This window comes from Monomorium pharaonis, chromosome 1 (assembly GCF_013373865.1).
Source record: "Monomorium pharaonis isolate MP-MQ-018 chromosome 1, ASM1337386v2, whole genome shotgun sequence".
NCBI classification, from domain to species: Eukaryota; Metazoa; Arthropoda; class Insecta; order Hymenoptera; family Formicidae; genus Monomorium; species Monomorium pharaonis.
In genome coordinates, this window is record NC_050467.1 from 1,038,593 (window position 1) to 1,063,666 (window position 25,074).

Sequence of the window (25,074 nt, forward strand, 5' to 3'; positions counted from 1 at the left end):
AATGCGGCGAGGCACCACCCGCAACCGCTACCGACGGAAGATTTGTATTACGTGAGACCGTGCTCCGCAACGGTGATTCCAGTTCCACCGTATGTGTTCTATTTTGTCCTTCATTTGTTAATAGACGCACTGTTTGTTGAAACTGTTCCAACATTTGCTGATTTTGCCTTTGAATCTGCATCGCAAACGATTCTATCGCACGCTGTATTACTTCTGATGTCTGCACGCTCATATCACGTGCCCCATCGAAATGACCTTCCCGGTCTTTCACGTGCTCACCTGATGGTCCCTCGACTGCTATCGCTCCTTGCTCCGACAACTGCCCCTGATTAGCAAGGTGCTCCATAATGGCATCTACTACTGAATCCTTCCTTCCCGTCACAATTAATTGGTACTTTCTTGCTTCCTTTTTCAGTTGATCTACTGTCAAGGCTTCTAGACGAGCTCGTTCTGCGTCGTGATCCATATCCCACTTCTGAGAGTTGTAAAGGATGGACTTAAATCTTTTGAATTTGGCGGCAATTCGAGAGGAAGAGGCAGGGATTCTACCAATGAAATGTCGAGAGCGTTTTAGCACTAAATCAATTTAATTTCGCTTTATTCCACAAAGGTTTTCGCCTCGACCGCCGACCACGCGGTCGTTGGACAATTTCAAAATGGTCTCCGCGATCACGCAAACAGTTCGTGACCGAACAAACCCGGCGCTGCTCCGATTAACCGGCACTACCGCACCGCTCCAGTCCGCTCGCCGTCGTACTAGCAGTCCGGGCGCAAACCTGACGCACCGCGACTTCTACGCGCACAAACTCCTGGACAACGCACTCCGAAAATACCGGAGCACCTGCTCCAACCGGACGCAACTTTCGCGGGCAAAAGACGCCACTCGCTCCCTGCGTATTCGTTTTAAACCTCGCTTCCATTACTGCCAATCCAGGGAAAACAAAGTTCCGTTTCTAACTTGCTTAGTAACTTAAGTTTCCCCCGAATTCCCTTACAGTATATACGGAAGGAAATACGGAAAAACGTCTCGCGAGCGAGTGCGCGTCAAGGTTGGTGAAAATCGCAAGGGCAACGGCAATTCCGCCAATCGGCGAGTGTAGTAATTAAAAATAAAAAAGCGGCTAAAACGCGCGTGGCAAACGTCACTCCGCGGCGCGATTAATTCGATCCAAAGTGTGCGGCGCGCAGTCCGCGCAGGACGACGCAGCGCCAGTAGGTTATTACATCCGTTATATTCCCCCACTCTCTTGGAGCAGCGGCTTACGTAACGCATAGCGCGCATCATCCGCGTGGGACGTGGGACGTAAGACTCCGAAGGGTCCCGGAAGCATCCGTCGTCCGTCCGTCCGATCGGTCCAACTTTTCGCAGGCTGCGGCGCGGCGGCTGCATTCGGCTCGCTCCGCCAGCGCCACTGCCAAACGAAGCGCCCGCGCTGAGGACGTCAGCGACGTGGGAGGTGGGAGAGAGAGAGAGAGAGAGAGAGAGAGAGAGAGAGAGAGAGAGAGAGAGAGAGAGAGAGAGAGGAGAAAAACTGCGCGCGCGCGCACACAAGAGGGAGCAAAAGGGAGAGGCGGAGGTGGAGCGGAGTAGCGCGGTAGGTCAAACTCGAGGCACTCGAGCTAGAGGAAGACGCAGCGAACCTAGAGAGGAGGTCTACGTGTGCGAGGGCACCACAGTACCATACACCACGGAGTTGCGCGCGCGCGCACGCGCGCGCGCGCGAGTGTCACGACCAGCTGGTTGGCAAGGGAGTCGCGAGCAGCCGAGCACTCGAGAGTCGAGACTCGAGACTCGAGACTCGAGCAGTACGAGCGGTAAGACGCGGCACTCCGCGAGCGCGTGTGTGTCGTTTGTTCGATCGCACGTTCGCTCGCCCGTTCGTTCGTTCCTTCGTTCGTACGTACGTACGTACGTACACGTTCGTTCGTCCGTTTGTCCGTTCGTCCGTCCGTCCGTCCGTACGTACGCGCGTACGTACCCGTGGCGCGAATTCCCGTCGTGTGTCCGCCCTCACTGTTGCCTCCTTCTCCTTTTCCTCCCTCTACTCTCGCTAACTCCGTACATTCGTTCGTCCGTCTCTCTGTGAGAGCGTGAAACGTCGTGCATCTCTGCTCGCGCCTGGCACCTCGTTCTCGGACACGACACTTGCCCCCGCGAAGCGAGCATCGTCTGCTCCGTACCTCCTCTCCTCCAGCGCGTCGCTCCATCATCGTCCGCACCATTTTTCCTCTCTCTCTCTCTCTCCCCCCCCCCTCCTTTCCCTGGCCTTTTCGCCTTCTCCTTCTCCCTCCAATCAGGAGGCAAGAAGAGAGAAAGAGAGAGAGAGAGAAAAAGGTGTGAGTATACGTGTGGTGTACATCATCCGCTTTGATTGTGTACCGCTGGTGCGCGCCGTCTGTTCTCTCCGTAATCTTCGTAGCGCGCGCGTACAAGCCTGTGTCAGTGTGTGTGCGCGCGCGCGCGCGCGTGTGTGTGTGTGTGTGGTTTACGTGCGCGCAATACGAGCGAATCAAGATGGCCGCCGATTCAGGAATGGAGACGTGTCCCTCCCCGGAGATTGCGGACTCCAGAAAACGGCCGCTCGACTGCGACGCGGAGAACGGCGCGACCAAGAGGTCACACTATGGATCAGGTATTTACGATCGGATGATTTTTACGCACACCAGCGTCGCCGGCGGTGCCATCGCGCTACCGATTTCGCTCACTCGCTCGTTCGTTCGTTCGTTCGTTGGTTCGTTGGTTCGTTGGTTCGTTCGTTCGTTCGTTCGTTCGTGCGTGCGTGCGTTCGTTCGTTCGTTTGTCCGCCTGACCGTCATCATCATCATCGTCGTCGTAGTCGTCGTCGTAGTAGTAGTAGTAGTAATAATAATAGTAGTAGTCGAAGTCCTAGTCTCTTTTCACGTATACTCGTACATTGTTTACGCGATAGACGATACGCAACGTCTGTCCTTTTCCCTCCTTTTCGCTGTTTTTTCTCTCTTTCTCTTTCTCCCCTTCGTCTCTCGCACGCGCCTTTGACAATTCTATTGTCGTCTTTTGCCGCGTTCTGTTGACACAGCAAATCCGTTCCCTTTCATTTCCCACTTGGTGGGACTGTCTCGTCGATGGATCGTTCCTCATCGGCCGTATCACGAACACGGTGCACAGCGCCTCGCCTCGCGCATCCTCGCCCGTGCCACGTCTCCTTCCGCCTGCCTCCTCGCTCTGTCGTTTTTCTCTTTTCTCTCTCTCTCTCTCTCTCTCTCTCTCTCTCTCTCTCTTTCTTTTTCTCTTTTATTCTCATTTTGTTGTATTCTATCTTGTCTGATCTACGGAGTTGTGCGCGTGGGATACGTCCAAGTTTGATGGCGAAACGGTGTTTTAAATTTTGACGTTCCATCCGCGCGACATCTTCCACTTACTCTGTTTCTCTCTCTCTCTCTCTCTCTCTCTCTCTCTCTATCTCTCTCGTGCTGTCGCTCTCCCTCGGCTACGTGTGGGCGGTCGTGCCTGCGGAACGTCGTTAATGGAGGACCGCTTCCACGGCGGTGGCTGCTCCTACGGTGACTCTGCAACTTTGTCGCGCGAGCATCGTGGAAATAGCGGCGTACGTTTCCGTCGTCGCGGCGCTCGTTCGTTCCCGTCGTCATCGTCATCGTCATCATTGCCGTGCGTTATACGTGCGCGCCTGTCACGGCACTCCGCGCTCCGTTCCGTGCCACGACCGCAACCATCGTTGTTGTCCTTGTCGTCGTCGTTGTCGTCGTCGTCGTCGTCGTCGCTGCCGCCGCCGCCGCCGTCGCCGAGAAGCCGCCACCGCCGCTGCCATCCGCGCGCAGAACGACGGCGCCCACTAGGATGTGGCGCATCGGTGAGTGAGTTTGTCACGCACGCATGTACCCGCCTCGCGCGTCTCTCCGCCTCCCCGAGGAGGTTGACGGGTCAAGGTCGCCGGGCCAGTCAGTCAGCCAGCCAGCCAGCCAGCCAGCCAGCTAGCGAACGAGAGAGCGAGCGAGCGAGCGAGGCCGAGCCGAGCCGAGCCGAACCAGCGCGCAGGGCTTCCATCTGTCAAACAGCTGTTTGCCTTCCGCACAACTAACTTCCTGTGCACCGTCCCTTTCGCTCCGATCGCATCGATCTCGGTTATCGTTCGACGACGTTCTCTTGGCTGAGAAAAACGACCGAGCAAAATTCGTCAGTTTAACCGAGACCCTGTCGCGTCCCGTCATCTTACGCCACGTCGATATTTTTTCCATCAACGTCCGTTTAAAATTTGACGTCTTTAATCCGAGTTGATCGTCGGTTTCATTATGACTATTATTTTTTCTTTCTGTGTGTAAACTGTGCTATTTATTCTCTCTCTCGGCCGGGAGGAGGGAGGCTGCTCTATCGCCGAGCTACTCAGTTCTCGCTAGATCCTCTCCCCTCTGCTCAGCGACGCTCTTCTCTCGCGTCTCCTCTCTCTCTCTCTCTCTCTCTCTCTCTCTCTCTCTCTCTCTCTCTCTCCCTCCCTCCCTCCCTCCCTCCCTCTCTCTCTCCCTTTCTCTCTATCCCTCTCCCTCTCCCTCTCTCTCTCTCTTTTCTTCTATAGTCGTATGACGGAATTATAAATTAAAATAATTCTTCAGCAAAGTTGATTAATTGAAATTATTGCAATTTTTGTTCTGGCTTAATTACTTTCAATTTGCAATCCCTGTGTATCTCTTTTGGCTCAATCACATCGTTAGTCACCATTGACTGCCTAGAAAGATAAACGTAGGAAAAAATTTTATCCAATTAAGAACATACTACAAAACTCTCCAAAAGAAAGTAAAAAAATAAGAGTTAGTAATTTTGAGGAAAAAATTGGATCACCGATACAATTAAAAAAAAAAAGATTGCCTTGAACAGGTTTAATCTTCTCGATTAATTGCGCGTTAACTTTTAAATTTTTTTAAATAATTTTTATTGATGCATTTTTCGAAACTAAACAAATCGGAGTCATTAATCATGAAAGACCATCAAGCGCGAGTGTTTCTTAATGCTTTACACAGAACCACGATCCTAATATCGATAATCGTCATTTTAGTTTTCTGCATAACTATAGATATTTTTTGTTTGTTGTTTGCGCATCATCACTGGATTATAATCAACGTTGTCGACGTCATTCGACTTCGCTTTTCCAAAGTTTCCTTAATTATCTTTAATCGACCTCCCGTCATGTTTGCGAATGCGAGTCAAGATTATGCAGTGTACAAGATTTATGCTTATTGCGGTTAGGAAATTCCAATTTACGTACATCACAGAATTTGACCTCGGTTCGATTTTGTCTTTAACTGACGAGTGTGTGCCCAACTGACTATGCAAACATGACGTTTCTTGTTGTAGCACACAAAGGACGGAGCGAAAGGAGAGATCGATTGCATTTCAAATTTAATTAATGCATAGTTTCGAGAAAATTTGTACAGTTGTTTTCATAAAATATATCTTATGTCAATTTTGAGGAATCGGTAGTGCTTTTGACAGACGATTGTCTTTGTTTTTGAGGAAATGTACAATTGTGACAATTTTAATTGTTTTAATTTTAATCATTTTTAATACTGTGTGCAAGATAAAACTGTGTGTTTAAATAATTACTTTCTCTTTTATATCTTTTTTGTTTCTTATGTTGATTTCAAATACGTATTTTTCTATCTATTTTGTTGCATAATGTATAAGGTGTCTTTGAATTTGCACACATGAAATGCACAGTATGATTCTTTGTATCAAAAGTTTGTTTTTTTCTCTCATGAAATGGTGTAACCGAGTTAGAGTTTTAAATAAAATTTCAAGCTTATAAACGAGCGCTACATATGATCAGTGATAACATTGATACTATTTTATTTTTGAATTCTCTAAATATTTCAGAAGATTTCAATTATACTAATTATACTTCGTTAGATACATAATTAAAAATTTTTTTTTCTTATTTTTCAGGAGGAGATGGAACGTATCATCTCAAAGTGTTGGTCCCCGGTGTGGCGGCCGGGGCCATTATTGGAAAAGGTGGAGATACAATTGCTCAACTTCAAAAGGATACAGGGGCAAGAGTGAAGATGTCTAAATCGCATGACTTTTATCCGGGTACGCATTTACTTTCGTGTACGCGACTTGCTTTTTCTCGACTGCTCTTTTTATCCATTGATTATCGTTTTGTTTGTCTGAACTACAGGAACCACCGAAAGAGTATGCCTTATCACAGGCACCGTAGACGCTATTATGGAAGTCATGGAGTTTATCATGGACAAAATACGCGAGAAACCTGATCTTACTTCTAAGACTACGGTTGATTTCGACTCTGGAAAAGCCACTGCAGAGAGGGACAAGCAGGTATAAGATTAGAAATATTTTTATCGTAAAATTTTTTTCTATTTTTTATTAAGACATTTTTTAAGTAATACAAATTGGTTGCTACTAAAAAAAAAATTTTATTACTAAAAAATTATTCCTTATGTAAAAGTATAACATTAAAAATAAGGCTTTGGAGTAGCTTTATTTTTTTCTAGGTATTGTACATTCAAGATGTTTTCTAATGATAATTACTGAGAAAAAAACAAATTTAAAATAAAAAATTTATACAATTTTTGTGTGTGCGTAATATACGGAAACTGCTATTTCAGGTCAAAATTTTAGTGCCTAATAGCACTGCGGGAATGATAATAGGAAAAGCTGGGAATTATATTAAACAAATTAAAGAAGAATCTGGTTCATACGTTCAAATCAGCCAGAAAGCTAAGGATCTGTCCCTTCAAGAACGATGTATAACGGTGATTGGTGAGAAAGAAAATAATCATAGAGCGTTACATATGATCTTAGCGAAAGTGGCGGATGATCCGCAAAGCGGTACCTGTCTTAATGTCAGTTACGCGGACGTAAGTGGCCCCGTTGCCAACTACAATCCTACGGGCAGTCCGTACGCTCAAGCTCCCACAACCACTCCCACGTATACATCTACTGCTGGTCTAAATACAGGTTAGTTAATGAGTCTTTTTTAATAAGACTGCAGATGAGACGTGTCTTATTCTTGCCTATGCAATGAATAGAAATTTGAGTAAATTGTTAGTATAGTGTTATCGGCTATAAGATTAATAATATTTGTAGATGTAAGCTTACAAGTACGCGCTTCTGAATCTTTATTATTTAAAACTACTTTTCATATCTATCATGATCATAGAGCGATAGAAGAATGTGTGTATTGATATATGTGTGATCATAGAGAATAAATCAGGTCTTTCCAATTAATGAGATTCTTGACCTTTTTTGCCGGTTGTGATTAATATATAAATACGATGGTTGATATTTCTTTTTTTTAGTGAGTCTGTTGAACGGCGCTGGTTTGAGTCTAAATCTGAATTTGGGCGCAGCTATCACCGCCGGTACGGCGCCGGTGACAACCCAGCTGCTGGAACATATAAAACTAAATCTACGTACGACAGGTTTCACCGAGCCCGCTGCCACAGAGATACTGGCCGCGATCGCGACTCTCGCCAAGTACAATATCCTCGGGATGGGAATCGGAATGCCATCGAGTATGAGCTATTTGGGCAATCCGATGGACAGTACAACAACCGCGAACGGCTCGAACAACAACGGCGGTGTATTCGGACCGATCGGGACCGTTCCTGCGCTCGGATCGACTTCGCCGACACCGCGGAATACCCTCGATCGGTACGAGCCGTTCGATCCGTTCCGACAGAACAACACCGCCGCCAGCGCGATACATCTCAACAACAATTCGTTCGGCCTGGGCACTAACCAGTTATCACTTGTAAGTAAGAGTCCTACACAGGTAGACGCCAACAACAAGGAGACCAAGAAAGTAGACATAGAAATTGCAGAGGTTATAGTGGGAGCTATTCTGGGACCCGGTGGTCGTGCCCTCATTGAGATTCAGCACCTAAGTGGCGCCAACATACAAATCTCTAAGAAGGGCATGTTCGCCCCTGGTACCAGGAACCGCATAGTGACTATCACGGGTTATCCCAATGCGATCAACACTGCTCAGTACTTGATTGAGCAGAGGATCAGTGAAGAAGAGGCGAAGCGAGCGCGTCAGAATGCCATCGCCAGTATGATTCATTGATTTCAAGTACAGCACTCCTCTTGTTCATCCCCATTATTAAGCTCCGTTGTTCACCTCTTCACACCCTGAGAAGAGAGAACGCGGTTTGAACACGGCGGTTCTCTTCGCTTCTCTTATACTTTTGACATATATATGTACACACGCGCGCGCGCGCGCGCGCACACACACACACACACACACACACACACACACACATATTTCGTCCAATCGCCAATTTACCGCCCGTTGTCATCTATCGCGCTGCGTTGTCACTATAGCGCTTGCATTGTCGCATTATTTACGTTCATACATCCATCATGGCTCGTCAACATTTATCTATCTTTTAAGATTATTATGATATATATATATATATATATATATATATATATATATGAATATTATGTATGTTGTATGATATATAACTACTACGATTGTTCTGTGATACACCACGTTACGGGGCTTTATCACACACGACACGCGCGTACTGCATCAGAGTTGCCACGAATAATAATTAGTTGTTATTGTCTATAGCGTATTACCGTTGAGGTAATTCACTATGTAATTGTTATCGAATTCGGAATATACGATTACGGCATCTCTTTTAACTTTACACAAATGTTCACGCCACATTAATCACTACATTATACTCGGAAATATGGCTTCTTCTCAACAGACAGACTTTTGTCTAGATAATTGCAGTTCTTACGGTTACTATAACCGAAAGATTATCTCATACAGAATTCAACGTTGAAACGGCACTGTAAATATGAGTCAAACGTCGATTGGTCAACTGAAATGTTGAAATAAAGGTTCCATGATCAACATTCTGCATTGTCTTTCAAGATAGGAAATATTTAGACTAATGAATGTTTCTCGCTTTTGCAAAATACTTTATTTACTTCTTTCACCCAAGTACAGAGTAATATCTTGGCAAAACCAAAGAATATATATACAGGGTGTTTCACAAAAAAAAGTTTATGAGTTTTTAAGACTTACAATTTTGAGCCTTAGAAATCTGTAAATTTTTTCCGAAAAATCTTGTATAGTGCTAAAATATCTTGGCTGGAAGTTTAATATATATATATATATCCCAAGTGAGAGAGCTATTCTATATATATATAAACATATATTTATATATTTACAATGCGCCGCTGGCTGGCCCAGCTAAATAAATAACGGATAAATTTCTTATTGCCAAGTTATATTCTTAATTCCAAAGCGTTTGAGTCTTCATCTCAGAATGAACCTCAATTAAGTTTCGTAGCGTTTAGATTAATATATACAGAGATATATATAGATATTAACGTCAAATGTTATTACTTTTTAATGTATATTTCTAAGAAATGGAAATATATTTGCGCTAGCATTTGTTCATTAGGATAAGCAATACTTTTTACGCATCACATTAGATGACATTCTCAGATAATTGTTCCATTATTGATATAGAACTCTTTTAGTCTAATTATTTCCTCTTCTAAGGCGATTATCAGTTGACTGCGATTGTAATGAATGATTAATACATATTTCATTTTAGTCTCATTTAATCGAACTTAACATTGGAATTTATTATTATGTGCCTTTTTGGGAGAAAGCCGTGTGTTTACTTTCTCAAAATGACGTGAATGCTTGTTTGTTTAAAATCCCTTTTGTAAGCCTTTTATTTGTACATGAGAATTTCTTCGATTGTTTCCCTCTCTTTTCTTCCCCCGCTACGCACGAGACTTTTTACCAATGCAATTTCGTATATTTTAAATAATTTACCAGAGATATTGATTATTCGATTATAGATCGTAACGTTAGAGAGACTTTTTATTGACCGTTTTAATTATTATGCAAAATCTCGATTATTAGTCACATTATGTATTTTTGGGTTCAGTATGATAAAAATAGCGTTTATAAAACACTAGAAAATCTCCGATTATGGTAAAATGTAAATCAAATGAGAAATTTTAATCAATTTTCAAGGTTTCTTGTGCAGAAGCAAGCTGACATGTCACTGAATGTGTTAGAAGCAGCTAAACAAATTTTCAGAGAAATTTATTGCGTTTCCACCGTTTGATCAAATGAAAAAATATCTGCTACGAGACGTTTTTATAATCATTCTTTCTGTAGGAGTAGGTGAAATATAGAAAGGGATGATACGAGCTAGGTAGTAATCAATAATGGGTTTAGTTAAAATGGTTATTGAAATGTTAGCTATATACCGTTAAATGAAATATATAACTGTACCGGATATGTGTGTATGTGTGTATGTATACACACACACACACACACACATACTCAAGCACACATAATTCATAACTGGAGGCATTGGCCCATCATTCTTTAAACAATGACTTGTATATTTATAAATATTACATAATGAGAATAATTATAATATATTATACCGAGAAAGGTACACACACACACACACACACACACACACACACACACACATATATATATATATATACATACAGAGATATTATAGAGAAAATACATTATAGATTATTGCAAAAAGGAAACGTAAATAAATAATGTGTATATGTATATACGTTATGTATATATATAAATATTAACATAAATACAATATACACAAATATTTATATATACGTATATGTATATGTATATATGTGTATGTATATTTATTATATATATATATGTACACACATATACATAGTGTGATTATACATACATTACATATATAAAAGAACGTGGAATGATATTATAAAAGATTGTTGACAAAATATTTGCGTCCGCAAAGAGGAAAAACAGACTTTATGTTTATCCATAAATTCTATGTGAACTATTATCAATTAAACTTCACTGTGTTGCCCAAATACATTGAGAAGTCACCGAAATATGAAATAATTAACTAGGTTGATGTAGATAGATCGATTCTAAAATTTTAAGAGAGCATAAAATGTAAATTATAGTGTTAATTTAATTTATAGATTAGTGTGTTCTAATGGCCTTCGTGCTATTAACGCTAACGGCAGCATAATATATTTCATTAATATATAATAATATCATTATCACACCTTCTCTGGTCATCATATTAGATTGGTTATCACTGATTCTTATCGAGTTGAAAATCTTCTATTATAGTTGGCTACGAATATTATCTGGCTGACTGCCGGTAGGGCGAACGATGTTACTAAATTTTCTGCGCAATATAGAACTGAGCGCATAAAAAAAAGGTATTTGTCATTCGAATTTGCTATTAGTCACTGGCGGATATTCATGTACACAGACACAGTTTTACATTGCCACTGCTACAAATATGTACGTTATCTATTAGATTTAATGTTATTTATTCATCTTTTATATTCGCGATTGTATGTTATTTATCATTCTAATATTTATTCGACAGACAGAAGCTCGTCTGAGAATCGATATTTTTATTTTATATTTCCTCGTTGTTAAAGTTGTGAGAAATAGCTATATAGTCTTATCCAATTGTAACATCGGTTGAACGAGACAAAATTTTGACTTTCATCTGAAATCTGCTCGTCGGCTGTGTACCTGATTATTGGCAAGCGATCGCTCGCATGAGTGATCGCTATATCTCTTTTAAGAGATCCGAGTCTTGAATCGCCATCCGTCTCTAAACTCGTTCACATTTCGTTACCGTACATTCGCAATAGTCATGCAGTAATCCTAGGCACCACTCGAACGATACAATTTACATAAATTGCATGAAATCGCCGTAAGCGTATTCTCTTGTATCGTCGTTAGCACGAAGTGTAAAGCACACTAATTTTGTGATATACATCGCCTGTTGGTACAAATGGCACAAGTTATGACGTACATGTTTGTAGAAATGCAATACCCGAGCGAGAGAAAGAGTAGGCGAAGGACGAGAAGGAAGTGGTCTCTCTCTCAAACGAACAACTTGTAGGTAGCACCCACGTTAAACTAGGATAGAATTACGGGTTCTATCTGATATTAAAACATTCCGTAGTAGAACAAATTATATATAAGACTAGCTGTGATGGAAAAAGCTGAAAAGAGAGTGTGTATATATATATATATATATATATATATATATATATATATATAATACCAGCTGCCAGTACATGAAAGATGACATGTGAAACGAATTACATTTGATAGAATGTAAAATTGTAGGATTTATTTGCGCAGGTAAAGTAAAGTGCTTGCGACTACATACGAAAAGTTCGGCCAAGGCAAGGAGAGATCGAGGAAGGAAACGGAAGCTTTGTCAGTGCGCACGATTAAATTTAACATGCTCGGTTACAAGCATGTTATAGAATAATCTTGCACGCGCATTTATGTGTCCGTATAGTTTTTATCACGATGGGAGATGACAAGAAATCAGAAGCCGATTCCCTTCCTATGTAAAATGCGTATAACTTGTGGAACACGAATCTCCTTGCGAATATTCCGGTAAGAATCAAATACAAGTGAAAGAAGCATAGATCACGTATAAAGGCCATAGCGCGATTAGCCAGTCTAAAATAAGTATTTTCCTTAATATAATGTTGGTTTAGCGTACCGCCTCTCACATTTTAGTAATTACATCGATACTATTGTGTATAGAGTTTACAGAGTTGTGTCAAGATTGTTACTTCTATAGCGGTTCAAGTGTTTCCTTGTAATCTCTAATCTGTTTAATTTAGTATAACGGGTAAAGTTTTGAAAGAATCTTCAGATTAACATATTTTCAAAATGCAAATAATATAACGAAGCTAGATGCAGATATATTTTTGAAGATTTAAAATATTAATAACGAGAACAAGTATAAAGATTTTCAATACACGTTTTTAAAACATAACGTTAAATAGACCTGCTTTTACATACGCTTCTAAGGATTATCATGTGCTTGAAGATGAGCGAAATGCAGAACCGTTGTCGAAGTAACACTTTCGACGAAATTTTTCGATGTTGCTTAACGGCATAAGTGTATATGCGTAGTGTACTAGCGTGTGTGTGTGTGTGTGTGTGTGTGTGTGTGTGTGTGTGAGTGTGTGTGTCTTTGACATATTATATAGTACTGAGGTGTTTAACAATACATCAAGCGTACGGTTTCGCGTGTAAACGAGCTGTGTGAAATCTCTACATGCGGTCAATATTGAAGCAGAGATAATTTTGTCACAAACATTAGGTCGACAATATCGACATACCGCAATTGTATATTAATATAGCAGGGCGTTACACACACATACACATACACTTATGTGTACATGTATATAACAAGTGACCAAATTATTTTATCACATATTGAATCGCATAGGGACCATTTAGTCCTTTCCGAACCAACGATTTCATAAGGAACCGCTTTCGGCAAAGCGTTGTCCTTTAACTTTTTCATTCAAAGATCATGCAAACAATAATTATCGAATAAAGACTGGGAAAATATTTTTTGTTTATTTTTGCTACATTTCAGAAAAAATCGGCATTTACATTTGGTTTCATGAATAAGATTCGATTCTAATTGAGATCATGGGAACGGAAAGGATGAAATGTTCGCACGTGTATCGAAGATCTTCTAAAACGATCGACACGGCGATCGTAGCGGCTGCATCTGCACAAAGTGGCAAAAGCAGTATTGATTGGCCAGTCAATGTTACCTACGAGTTGTTTTAACGAGAGAATAATATTAGAATAGACCGGCAGTCGTCGCCCGCTCTTAGGAGAGTCTTTTATTTTTTCATACAGCGCTTTGTTTTGTACAGTTTAAAATATATTCCTCCGTTCGCAAACCCACTAATAAGCGCAAAGACCGCGGCGCGACGGTATGCACACGTGTACGCGTCACTTCGCCAGTCGATAGATGTAACTGCAAGATACACTTAGGCGTAGATTGTGTGTAGCTAGTTTCTGAAATCTCTTATAAAATTACGTCATTGCAAGTTTCAACAGGTTAAAATAGTAAATGATCGATTCTATCTGAGACAAAAAAAAAGAGAGAAAGAAGATAATTATATATTTGTACACATACGTGTACGCTCGCATGTGTACATATATGAAACGAATTAAGAGAGAGGAAAAATTAAATTATACTTCTCGCGTAAAGAAATACATACACACACACACACACACACACACACACACACACACACACAAATAAAAAGAAAACGTGGAGGTGTAGCGTAGTAATCAGGGAACTGTAGGAATTGCATTGACTCGCCTCAATTCTAATTATGACTATTGTTACAGTAACTATTAACTGAATTTGACACTTGTCGCCGCGTGCGGAGAGTGACTCGCGTGTCACGTTACTTGGCTGTGTGTGTTAGGCTACATCGTAAAAATCATGTTCCATCGTACTTTCATCTCCAGTTCGCATTAAGCTCCGTTAAATCAGATGTGAGACGGAGAGGGAAAAACGCGAAGAGAAATGGAGGGAAACGCAAAAAGGTACAGAACGCTGTATTTGGAATCGCGTTTTATGCTAAGGGTAAAAGAAGAATACGAACTTCTGCGTGTCACCTGCACTCCACATCCTTTAGTGCCATATCGAACCCTCTCCATCCCTCCCTATCCACTTCCTTTCCTTGCCATCTATCGGCCACCACACTTGTTAACGTTTGACAGTAGAACATGTTGTTAAAGATATGTATATCCTGCGCGACGCACGTAGACCATTTTCAATAAAAATCGGACTACATCGTTTATTTCACATTATATACTAAATAATGTTATGCAGCAGATACTTTATTATACACGTATTCTTAGTTTGCAGTATATGGAAAATATAAAATAACATTCTTATAACAGTTAAAGATAATGTAGGAAAGAAAAAAAATTACAGAAAGAATAACGACCCTGCTGCAAATTGAAAGAGATGTTATTTAATATATATATACTTTGATTCCAATATTATCACATTACACATTCACATTTTTTGGTTTTACATAGTTATGTGTCCTGTTTCAGCTTGTCCAGCGTTTAATCGATGATAATAAAGGCAGAAATGCAACAATGTGTAAAGTTATTGGTATAGACGCACGCAGTAATTTGACAAATTAAATAAAAATTAACCACTGCGACTGTTGTGGATAAAAGGAAAAAGAGAAAAATCAATTGTGTAAATTTTACAAGTCAGGCAAATTCAATAATCATGAAAAAAATAAAGTGCGATTTTAAAAGTCACGGGCGTAAAAAAAGTTGTATTAAAAATGTTTGTATTGATGGATCGAGGGCCTATATATCGATTGACCAATAACAAGTTTAAAAAGAGAAAGAGAAGTACAGGCACGTACAAGTAAACTGTTCGAGATATATTATCGAGTTAATTATTGCTTCAGAAAGAATGTTACATCTGCCTCCGTAAAAAGTTTTCTCTAATTGTTAGTTTACTGCCACTTCTTTGCAATTATTCGCTGTAATCAAATATTTAAATAATAGGGTAAATATTTGCTGATAACCAAGAAAATAATTTAAAACGTTATACACACACATGTGTGTGTGTGTATATATATACGTTAAGACATAAAGATTGCTATAGAAAAAGTAAAAAAAAATTTATTTATTGCATCCTATCGCATTGATTGACAATAGCAGAAAAGATATTTATGTAGTACAAAAGTATAAAGATAATCACAGGCACTCGGAAATTATTCAATTAAACGCGACTCGAAATATTTCTCATATCATGATATCTTTGTTTTCTTAATTGTTAGCGACATTCTTGTGAAGTAGCGAGCTAACTCCATCATCGATTGAGAAATAAAAGGGGAAATAAAGTAAAATAATAATAATCTATAAAAAGAAGAAAATTATGTATCGAAAATGTAACGAGGTGGCGCGTTATATAACAAGGTCCGCGGTAACTAGAACGCGCTACGTTATATTACGAGATAATTAAGAGGGTTGTACAAAACTGTATGTAATGTTATTTTGTCGGAAGTAAAAAATATTAATAGAGTTAGATTGTTAATATGGTATATTATTTTTGGGTAAGCATAACGTAAAAAAGAAGAAAAAACCAAGAAAAGAAAGAATTAAGAGACACTCTCGGATGTGAGATCGTTGTTGTTGAGATAGAGATAGCACATAGCAGTTCGGGAATTAAAATGGAGAATTAAAGAAAAACATTTAAATAACATTAAGTAGAGGAAGAAAGAGAAGAGGAAGACTATTGAGTACCTTGTTGAGTATAAGTAGTCGTATATTGCTATAAATCGCAAGTGCACGTGGGTGCGCGTGTGCTCTCATCTCACATAGTTTCGTTCACATACATGCATACATAAATACACATACATATTGTATAATGTCAAAAGTGCATGCTTACACGCGAATAAGAGATATTGCAAAAAGACAGAGAAGGAAAGGGAAAGAAAAAAGCAGAAAGAACGCGCGTTTCACTTTCGCGATGTTAGTCTTTTCATGCGTCGCAATTACGACGTACACAATGAAATATTATAAAGAGAGAGAGAGAGAGAGAATATAACGTTATCTTCCATGATATAATATATATACATATATATATGTGTGTGTGTGTGTATACACACACACATACATACATACAAACATAAATATATATATAATCGATATATATATATGAAGATGAGGAAAAGAGAGAGAGAGAGAGAGAAAGAGAGCAGCTGGCTGCGAAGGTACTATAGAGAGATTTATTCATCTCACACCGATGGTGAATCACGATCAAGTATTGTACCTTACATTCCTTCGGCTATAAAGTAATTTAAGGACATACACAGACGCGCATACTTTCGTACATACATATATACATACATACATACACGGCAGCGCATTTTTCTCATCATGCGTTTACCGAGTTTGAATTATGCTGCACACAATTAGACAAAGATCCATTGTCACTCATTATCATTACACATTTTATCCTGCAATTGTGTACACATGACAGACAGATTTGACTTCTTTTTTTTTCCTTGTCGACACGACATGAGAACGACGGTGCATTACGAGCAATGGGCAAAAATTGCGTATTTTTTAATATTCCGAGGTGTCTCGCCTCTTCGAGAGAGAGGGTGAATAAAACAGAAGGGGAAAAAGAGGGAAAAGGGTATTGCGATTCAACTAAGAAAGAGTTAAGATTATTGATATTTACAATAAGTTTTAAGTAGTAAAAATAGTCGTAACTCTACGGAAGGTACACTTTAGACAAGTAAGCAGAGATTCGGAGAAATGAAGCGAAAGATTGTAATTCGGCTGTCGTCAGTACGATATCGAAATGAGACGAGAGAACGTCCGTGGGATGGTCGATTTTCGTTTCATCGTGTCTTGATTCACACGAAGTATAAATCAAGAGAAATTGAAGTGTTACAATTGTTCTATCTTTTTCGATTCATTGTTACCATTAAAAAAATGCCTTGATTCCTTGTTATTATTTAAAGAATGCCTTGACAGTTCTCAAAGTGGATCATATACTTTAATACTCGCGAGCATCGTAAGAGAGAAAAATATGCTCGATACCTCGTCGAGAAATGTAATAGTCACAAGTCACAAGAGCTGGTACATTCTTTTCTTTATTTATATAAACGAAACTTGCCGCAAAGTCGATTTGTCGGTGAGATGTCAATTGTTATTTATTAGCTGGGTTGGTCAGTTGGTTGTAACTGTTGGCTAACTACTTTATGTCTCTCTCTCTCTCTCTCTCTCTTTCTCTCTCTCTCTCTCTCTCTCTCTCTCTCCCTCTCTCTCTCTCTCTTTCTCTGATGGATATCGTTCCACGTGAGAACTGTCATTCGGTGCTCAAAAGTTCGAACGGAATGCCAAAATGGAAAGAGCGATGCTACTCTTCGATACCGGATATAACGTTCAATGATCGACGATACCACGGACGATCGCGCGGAGAGATGATTTATACAGCAAAGATAATCATATATGAGAGATTGTGCGATAGGCAAAAGAAAGCAAAACGAGAAGCACGATCTTATTGTTCGTGGGCGGATAAGAGCGTGACACTGTCAGGGTACGCATATTCGTACTGCTCGTAAAGGCTTCGATAGAGAATCTTCTATTTGTTGATCAAAACGCAAAAAAGGGAGCGATGATACGCGTTTTACTTTTGCACTTTCGCTCGTCGATAAAGTTTATTGTCTGCTGTCCTGACGTGATCGCTTTGGGCACCACTATTGTTATCGATGAAGTATAATTTAGTTCACAGGCATTTTTTTCCGAAGGGCTAATCTTAATATTATTACTTTACACTCTAACCACATTTATTTACATTCATAAATTGTTATTCTCTTTCATCATCAATTTATTCCATTCAATGTTGAATAATTATATAAAAGAGTAAGAGAGAGAAAAAAGCAAACAGACAAACATAATATATTAACTATTTTCACTCATTGAGAAGCATCGTTACCTGTATGACAAGTGACCATAATAAGAGCATAATAAACAATCGCTCATTAAATGCATTCTGTTGTTCTTCATTTCATGACCTGGCCACCATCCATCCATTGATCCATTCAGTGTCGCAGTATGATCATACATCATACGCGTTCATCGTTTCTCATTCGCTAAAGTCTCTCTGATCTCCGTTTTACATACTCGACCTTAAACAAAAATCAAAGCGCAATTGTAATTTTATGAAAATTTGGTGGATTAGTTGAGTTTCCGCGTTTGGAGCAGATGAAATTTGTGACAAGCGAAATAATCTTCTAAATTTTGACAAAAAAAAGGTAAAGGGAAAGAGAGAGAGAGAGAGAGAAAAGAAAACGTAACAATAGCGAAACGTTCCCGAAAATAGTAGCGTGACGCTTGTATACATCATATTTCGATCTCTACAAACTCTATTGCGCTCATTGAATGTTAATCCGAGATTTCTAGATTTTCTAGAAAGAAAGGGAAAGAGAGACAGGGAGACAATTAATAGTAGTTTTTATAATAAGAACGCGCGCCGTTATTACGTTTAATCTTTTATTATTGATGTCAGATTTTATTTAGAATTTTTTTTCTAAATAGTGTATCTTTCCTCGTCGGAAGACTGTGTTGGTGCCCAACGTGCCATTTTGTCCTTTTTTCTCGTTTCTTCATGGTATAATTGTAAAATGACTGCATGCGGCGCCGAGTAGAACCGCGTGACGAGTTCTTCGATTATGCGTACGGCTCGATTTTTCCAAAAAGTTGGAGAGAGGTCGATGATAAGCCGATAGTGTCAGTGGGATTTGACATTTGGACTGCCAAACTAATTTTGCGTACTTTACATCTAGTGTTACTCAAGAGCTAAAGTTGAGAATCGCGAAACTGTAAAGCGAGCGGAGTTCTGTCGATATCGCTATGATAAATATATCTCTTTCTTCCGCGATAGGCGCACGTTGTATTATACAAATAATATTCTTTATTGTTTCTAATCAATAACGTTGTAATTATCTAATAAGCTCACTTCTCCGATCGGGAATAGAACCCGTCTCTGAGTGAGGGGCCCTTGCGGAAGTTCATCCAGATATGACGAAGCAGACAGAATGTTAATATAGACGCACATATCACACATACATGTGATTTTTTATATTTAACATTCGAACGAATATTTGTATTATTGTATATATCACACAAACACACACACACACACAGCGCGCGTGCGCGCGCGCGCGCACGCACACACATGCACACAATGTGCGTGTAAAGGATAACACGCCGACAATTAGCTGATACACGCGTTTTTATTTTTTTCTTTTCCTTGTTACACATTCCCATAGGCGTATAATTTCGAGCGTATGAGAAATGCTATTCTAACTAGTCAGTAAAAAAAGAGAAACGAAAAGAAACGAAGAATTGTATTTCTTTTCACAACAAATTATCTGTAAATAAGGCAGAGGAAATATATACTTTTTCGAAGATAATATATTAGCGAGTAGAGTACTGACGATCGAGTTAGTTATACAGTCTATTTCGAACGATCTTATTATCGAGCTTTTGATAAAAAGAGAACGACATGTAATGTAAAGTGAAGAAGTAACAAATAAAAAGTTATTTTTATACGGATAATTAAATCAGCCTCGACAATTTATTTCGAGCTGTTGCGCGTGTATCTAAGCGATTTACGTTAAAATCATGAATCGTGAAAGTTACATTTTTTTTTACCTTCGCCACTTTCGATTATCGAATTCTTTTTCATATCAGAAAGAGAACTTCCAAAACAGCGGAAAGACGAAGCATTGCTGCGTTCGATTGCAGTTGTCATCGGTAAGTCCTGTTTTTATTTTCAGTGGCTTTCATTAATTCTTCTCATTTTGTAACACATTAAATTTAAAAGTCATATGATTGACTATCATAAGATCAAACGTCAATAACACTATCTTATAGAATAATAGGAGTTTAAAGATAGATAAAAATTTTGTACAATATAATATATAAAAAGTATTTTTTTATTCGCGCTTATACTCCAATAATTACGTAATTAATAGATTAAACAATTAAAGTTAAAAGAGAAGGAATTGATAAATATTTAAATATTAAAAAATTTAGAAATAGACCAAGTTGAAAGAGTGCAAAGCCTGTACAAAAAAATACTCGTGAAGCGCAGTTTCGTTAGAAGAAACGTCGAGTCATTGGTCTTCATGTATTTGCAGGATGTCGTTACACAGTTTGCTTGCAATAAAAAAATGCTACTACGGACAAAACGTAACTCTTTATTCGAGTAATAAATGTAGAATTACGAATGCACTTACTGTTTTGATTTTTTTTTTCTCATTCGCAACATTCTACTACCAAGTACTTCAATACATACTATTGATACAGATGTTTTTATTCGCTATAAGCGGTGTGAACATACATAGCGCGATCATTTTTCCTTTTTATTTACTTTCTCGCTTACAAAATATCCGCGCACCCCGTACTATTTCACAAAATTAACATATTCCAGGCGCTATTATGTACAACTCTGTCTCGTTTAAACAATTTCACGCTCGTCTTCTCACGAATATCTTATAGTTGCTTATAGTATGTAGCATAAAGAAAAATAATGTCGCTAATGAATTTTAATAAATGCCCTGAAATCTTTGCTGGTACGTGGGAATTTATAACAGGATGTTCAAATCAAGATCACTATTCGACATATTTGATTTGTGTCGCCGCTAGTCATTTCAAACTAATATGTAGATGATAAAAAGTAAAATTGTATTCAAGTCGATAAATTTCTTGAAATATATGCTGTTGTTAAACTGATGGAATTTATCAGCTAAAAGTGTAAAAATAAAAATTTCCTACGTATACATTCAATGATTGAACCCATTCGTATAATTAAGAAGACCTTCAATCAATAAATTCGACTTACTTAATTTAGAAATGCCTATCCTTTTTAATACTATTTTTATTTACGATGTAAGAACTAAATGTTTAATCGCTGTAAACTTAAACGCATGCAAATTGTGGAAAAATGCGACAAAATTCGTTTACCTTTTATCACTACGATACTACATAATAGGCCTGTTCTTTGTCGCTGCACTGCTGCACTGGTGCAATAAGCTAGAATAAGACAGAAATACTTTTTCCCATTCTAACTTATTGCACCAGTACAGCAGTGCCGCGACAAAGAACAAGCCTAATGTTACACCACGTCTTTTCACCTTTCTAAAAAATTAGAAGAGGAAAAAGGTGGTCTGCCTCACTTGCTATTTGATCGCTTCAGACGGACAGTCGGGCTGAGTGTTGGGGTGAGTCGCAATAAAGGCCGGATGTTGTTCCAAATGACGGGCCACTCTTAAAATCGTAGGAAAAGGTCTCAAATCAACATGATATCTTCGTGCGTTGTATATTTGTGGCATTAGACAACAATCTGCCAGTGTAATCTCGTCGTCAACACAGTATTTGCCCGCACTCGACGATAACAACTTTTCCACAGCTGAAAGTTTTATCAATGCTTAACACAGATCAATAAAAAATGATTCATCGAGATGACGTCGAATCAACGTAGAATTGATGTTTTTCAATCATTATTTTTCAATCATTATTTTTCATTAGATAGGTGTTTCTTTTTTACAATAATATATGCGAAAATCCTGCATGGTGTTATCCAATATTTTCCTCAACAACCTTAATATTCAAACAAGTGATGGTAATTGCACAATCATAATCTTCATATTACCAACATTTAAAGGAGACACACTTAGATAACAAAGTTATTTAAAATTGTTTATTAGAAATCGATTACTCATCTAAACTTTAAATCTAAAATTGAGAATTTCAGAAAAATGTAAAGCTCATAATTATTTTTCGCAAGTTATTACTGTAACTTTTATTATCATTGCGATACCTGTAAACCCTTTAGTGATCCAATGCTGTGCCCATTCCAATTTACGTTCCTCTCCGACATAGAATAGTACACCAATATTTTGCAACGGCTGTATACCACTAGCAATTACTTCGCAAATCTCCCTCACTCTAGCTCTCTTGACAGGATCTGCTGGCATCAATGGGCGATTTGGCCTAGTCTCCTCCAAGTATTGTAGAATATTTAGCTATATTAAAAAAAAATTGTTTATTGTTACATATAAATTCTGAGAAACAATCACGACAACACTTGACTAGTATTTGACTATGACTGAATTTACTCACAGACTCTATCAGAGTATGATTGTCGATATGGAGCGCAGGGACTCGCTCCATTGGATTAATCTTGCAAAATTCACTGGAATGTTGTTCTCCACCATTTTTCACCAGACTAACAGACTTTATGTCATATGGTATCTCTTTCAGATGCAACGCTGTAAATAAACACATTTCAATTTATAAATATTAGAAACATATTTAAAAAATAAACTATATACATAAAACGCATTCTGTTTATAAAATAATATTATGAATTGTATAGATGTAATAAAAAATTCTTTGTTATATAAAATATAAAGATTAAATTAAAGCAAGAAAAAAATTAAAGCTATTTAGGAAAGTTCTGTCTATTGCAGCAATAAATTCTTTAAAATACTCACTTTTAAAATTGATATCTTTTCTATATACAAGTTAGGCATTTGAACCATATCTGATATTGATGCATATCTCTCATATAAGACAATTTATATATATGATACAATAAGTAAGCTCACACTCACCAATTCTTACTCTCCAAGAACAGGAACTCTGCCAAAAGGAGTAAAGTACTGGCTATTAAAAGAGATAAAAAAGACATCAGTATATTTAAAATTCAATTATGCAAGTCAGCCTTGAAAACTTGACGTAATTAAAGCCAGTTTTAGAACCAGATTCACCCAATGGGAAAAAATTAATATCATCAGCAGATGTAAACAGGAATAAATTATCAAATGTTGAAACACACATACATTAAAACATGCTCGTTACAATTGTGATAAATGCTAATGATGGTGAATACATTTAGCAGAGTGTGAATACATTTAGAGAGAAATGGTGAATACATTTCCATCTACTATTTTTAAATAAATGTCAAAAGGCAATTTGTAAAACTTTATTGTCATATTAGAAACATAAAAGAAAATAAATCTTAATAATAATATAAATAATGTTAAAAATTTGAATGGTAAAATTAAAGAAAATTTGGTAAATACTTTTCGAAGTTTTAAAAATTATATAATTTTCATAAATTTATTTACAATCTTAACACATGCAAATCTTAAAGAGGAGATAAGAAAGCTTCTTTTGTAGTTTTGTAACAAAAGAAAAACGGAAATATTAGGTTCGTGACTTTACAAATAACAGTAAAAAAACGTTTGAACTTTTGCATTATTAACTTGATAATTCAGACTGGAATTACAAGAGAAGCAGTTTCGTATGCGCGCACACCCGTCTACACTGTAGACGCGCGCGCGCGTTATACGATATCGGTGTTACATTCTCGTAGTCAGATATAAGGTTTATTCTTGGTAGCTGTCTGTTGTACTGCTGTACTGGTATAATAAGTTAGAATGAGAAAAAATAGATTTGTCTCATTCTAACTTATTGCACCAGTGCAGCAGTGTAGCGACGAAAAACAGGCCTATACTCACTGGTTGGGGAGACTTCCACGTCTTTGGGTTACCTTGAGCGGGATTCGAAACCAAATATACATAATATACGCGGTGTTCGATTTCTTGCGATCTCGCGACATTCATTGACTCGTGTCTATCGTCGCGACGATTGTTGCGGACAAACGTAGGGTTCATATTTCATTTTCGCACGACTGCGACTCCTCCTCCTGGGATTCCAATGGCGATTACACGTCTATCCTAAAGATTCGCCGGCGTGTCCATTTGTGTCCATTTGAGAGACGTGCGGTGAAATAATAATACACGACCATCGGCACGCAGTGTTCCTTTTTTTTTCTTTTCTCTTTCGCTCGCTCTCTCGGCATTTGTTTAATCGGCTGCCTATCTACTTGCGCCAAGAGAAGATTAAATCGCGCGTAAATACTCACCTTACCCATCGCAGACATCGTCGGCTCTTGTGGACAGTGTTCCCCTAACGTTCAAGTCGATTATCCGCCAACGACTCCGATATTATACCGTCGAAAGTAATTCAGAATCGTAGTGAATGCGCGAAATTGTACTTCCTCCTCCTTTTATTCGATTGCCGTTTCCTCTCCCTGCTTCGTCGCACCGTTTCATCGGCTACTCCCCTCTGTTCTCGATGATAAGTCGACGTCAGTGGGAACGTTGACATTATTTTGATTATTAAGATCAATTTGCACATATCCAAAACGTGTTAATATTGAATTGAGACTAAACGGGCCGGTCACGGCACTGCCGGATGTGTGAACACGTCCATTTAAAAATAAAGGAATATGTATCACTAACGGAAAATCACGAACCGAGCGGATATGGCACTAACACGTTATGGATATGTGTAAATTGGCCTTCATTTTGCGCACGAAGTTGAGAATTTGCGCAACTGTAAAACAAGTAGGTCTTGTGCAATATCGCTATGATAAATATATTTCTTCCGCGATAGGCGCACGTTGTATTATACGAATGATATTCTTTATTGTTTCTATAATCATTATCATTGTAAATAGCTCACTTTGCCGATCGAAAATAAAACATATTAAATTTAAAAAAAGAGACGGAATTGATAGATATAAATATTTTCTATTTTTAAATATTCAAATTTTAAAAATAGAAAAAAGTTG

The 25,074-nt window shown here is 38.6% G+C and overlaps 2 protein-coding genes across 7 annotated transcripts; one reads left to right on the forward strand and one right to left on the reverse strand.

The window, feature by feature from the left end:
- Window positions 1-1,682: 1,682 nt before the first annotated feature.
- On the forward strand, window positions 1,683-16,318 carry LOC105834367 (RNA-binding protein Nova-1). 4 transcript variants are annotated; one of them, XM_028191962.2, is made up of 6 exons: window positions 1,684-2,633; window positions 5,936-6,082; window positions 6,171-6,328; window positions 6,619-6,970; window positions 7,312-7,766; window positions 12,186-16,318. In XM_028191962.2, the coding sequence occupies exons 1-6, from the start codon at window positions 2,516-2,518 to the stop codon at window positions 12,192-12,194; spliced, it is 1,239 nt and encodes a 412-aa protein (XP_028047763.1). In that variant the 5' UTR covers window positions 1,684-2,515; the 3' UTR covers window positions 12,195-16,318. The 4 variants fall into 4 exon arrangements, with proteins under 4 accessions (XP_012532237.1, XP_028047763.1, XP_012532240.1 ...); XM_012676786.3 differs by lacking the exon at window positions 12,186-16,318 and adding an exon at window positions 7,837-7,975; XM_012676783.3 differs by lacking the exon at window positions 12,186-16,318 and having other exon boundaries at window positions 1,683-2,633; window positions 7,312-8,272.
- A 3,353-nt stretch (window positions 16,319-19,671) lies between these two features.
- LOC105829242 (probable maleylacetoacetate isomerase 2) lies at window positions 19,672-25,066 on the reverse strand. 3 transcript variants are annotated; one of them, XM_036288738.1, is made up of 5 exons: window positions 24,364-25,066; window positions 23,048-23,075; window positions 22,554-22,702; window positions 22,252-22,456; window positions 19,672-21,840 (listed from the first exon to the last, which is right to left on the reverse strand). In XM_036288738.1, exons 1-5 carry the CDS (start codon window positions 24,379-24,381, stop codon window positions 21,611-21,613), a joined length of 630 nt encoding a protein of 209 aa, XP_036144631.1. In that variant the 5' UTR covers window positions 24,382-25,066; the 3' UTR covers window positions 19,672-21,610. The 3 variants fall into 3 exon arrangements, with proteins under 3 accessions (XP_036144631.1, XP_036144627.1, XP_036144620.1); XM_036288734.1 differs by having other exon boundaries at window positions 23,048-23,099; XM_036288727.1 differs by having other exon boundaries at window positions 23,048-23,099; window positions 23,957-25,066.
- Between the last annotated feature and the right edge of the window lie 8 nt (window positions 25,067-25,074).

Excerpts from the sequence above, each read along its gene's own strand:
- LOC105829242 (XM_036288727.1), bottom strand. The coding sequence starts at position 24,112 with ATGAACCCTACGTTTGTCCGCAACAATCGTCGCGACGATAGACACGAG. Across the intron at positions 23,100-23,956 it reads CGTGGAAGTCTCCCCAACCA|CCAGTACTTTACTCCTTTTG; the intron begins GTGAGTATAGGC and ends CTCTTTTAATAG. Across the intron at positions 21,841-22,251 it reads GATCACTAAAGGGTTTACAG|CTGTGGAAAAGTTGTTATCG; the intron begins GTATCGCAATGA and ends TAAAACTTTCAG.
- LOC105834367 (XM_012676783.3), top strand. The coding sequence starts at position 2,516 with ATGGCCGCCGATTCAGGAATGGAGACGTGTCCCTCCCCGGAGATTGCG. Across the intron at positions 6,083-6,170 it reads ATCGCATGACTTTTATCCGG|GAACCACCGAAAGAGTATGC; the intron begins GTACGCATTTAC and ends TCTGAACTACAG. Across the intron at positions 6,971-7,311 it reads TACTGCTGGTCTAAATACAG|TGAGTCTGTTGAACGGCGCT; the intron begins GTTAGTTAATGA and ends TCTTTTTTTTAG.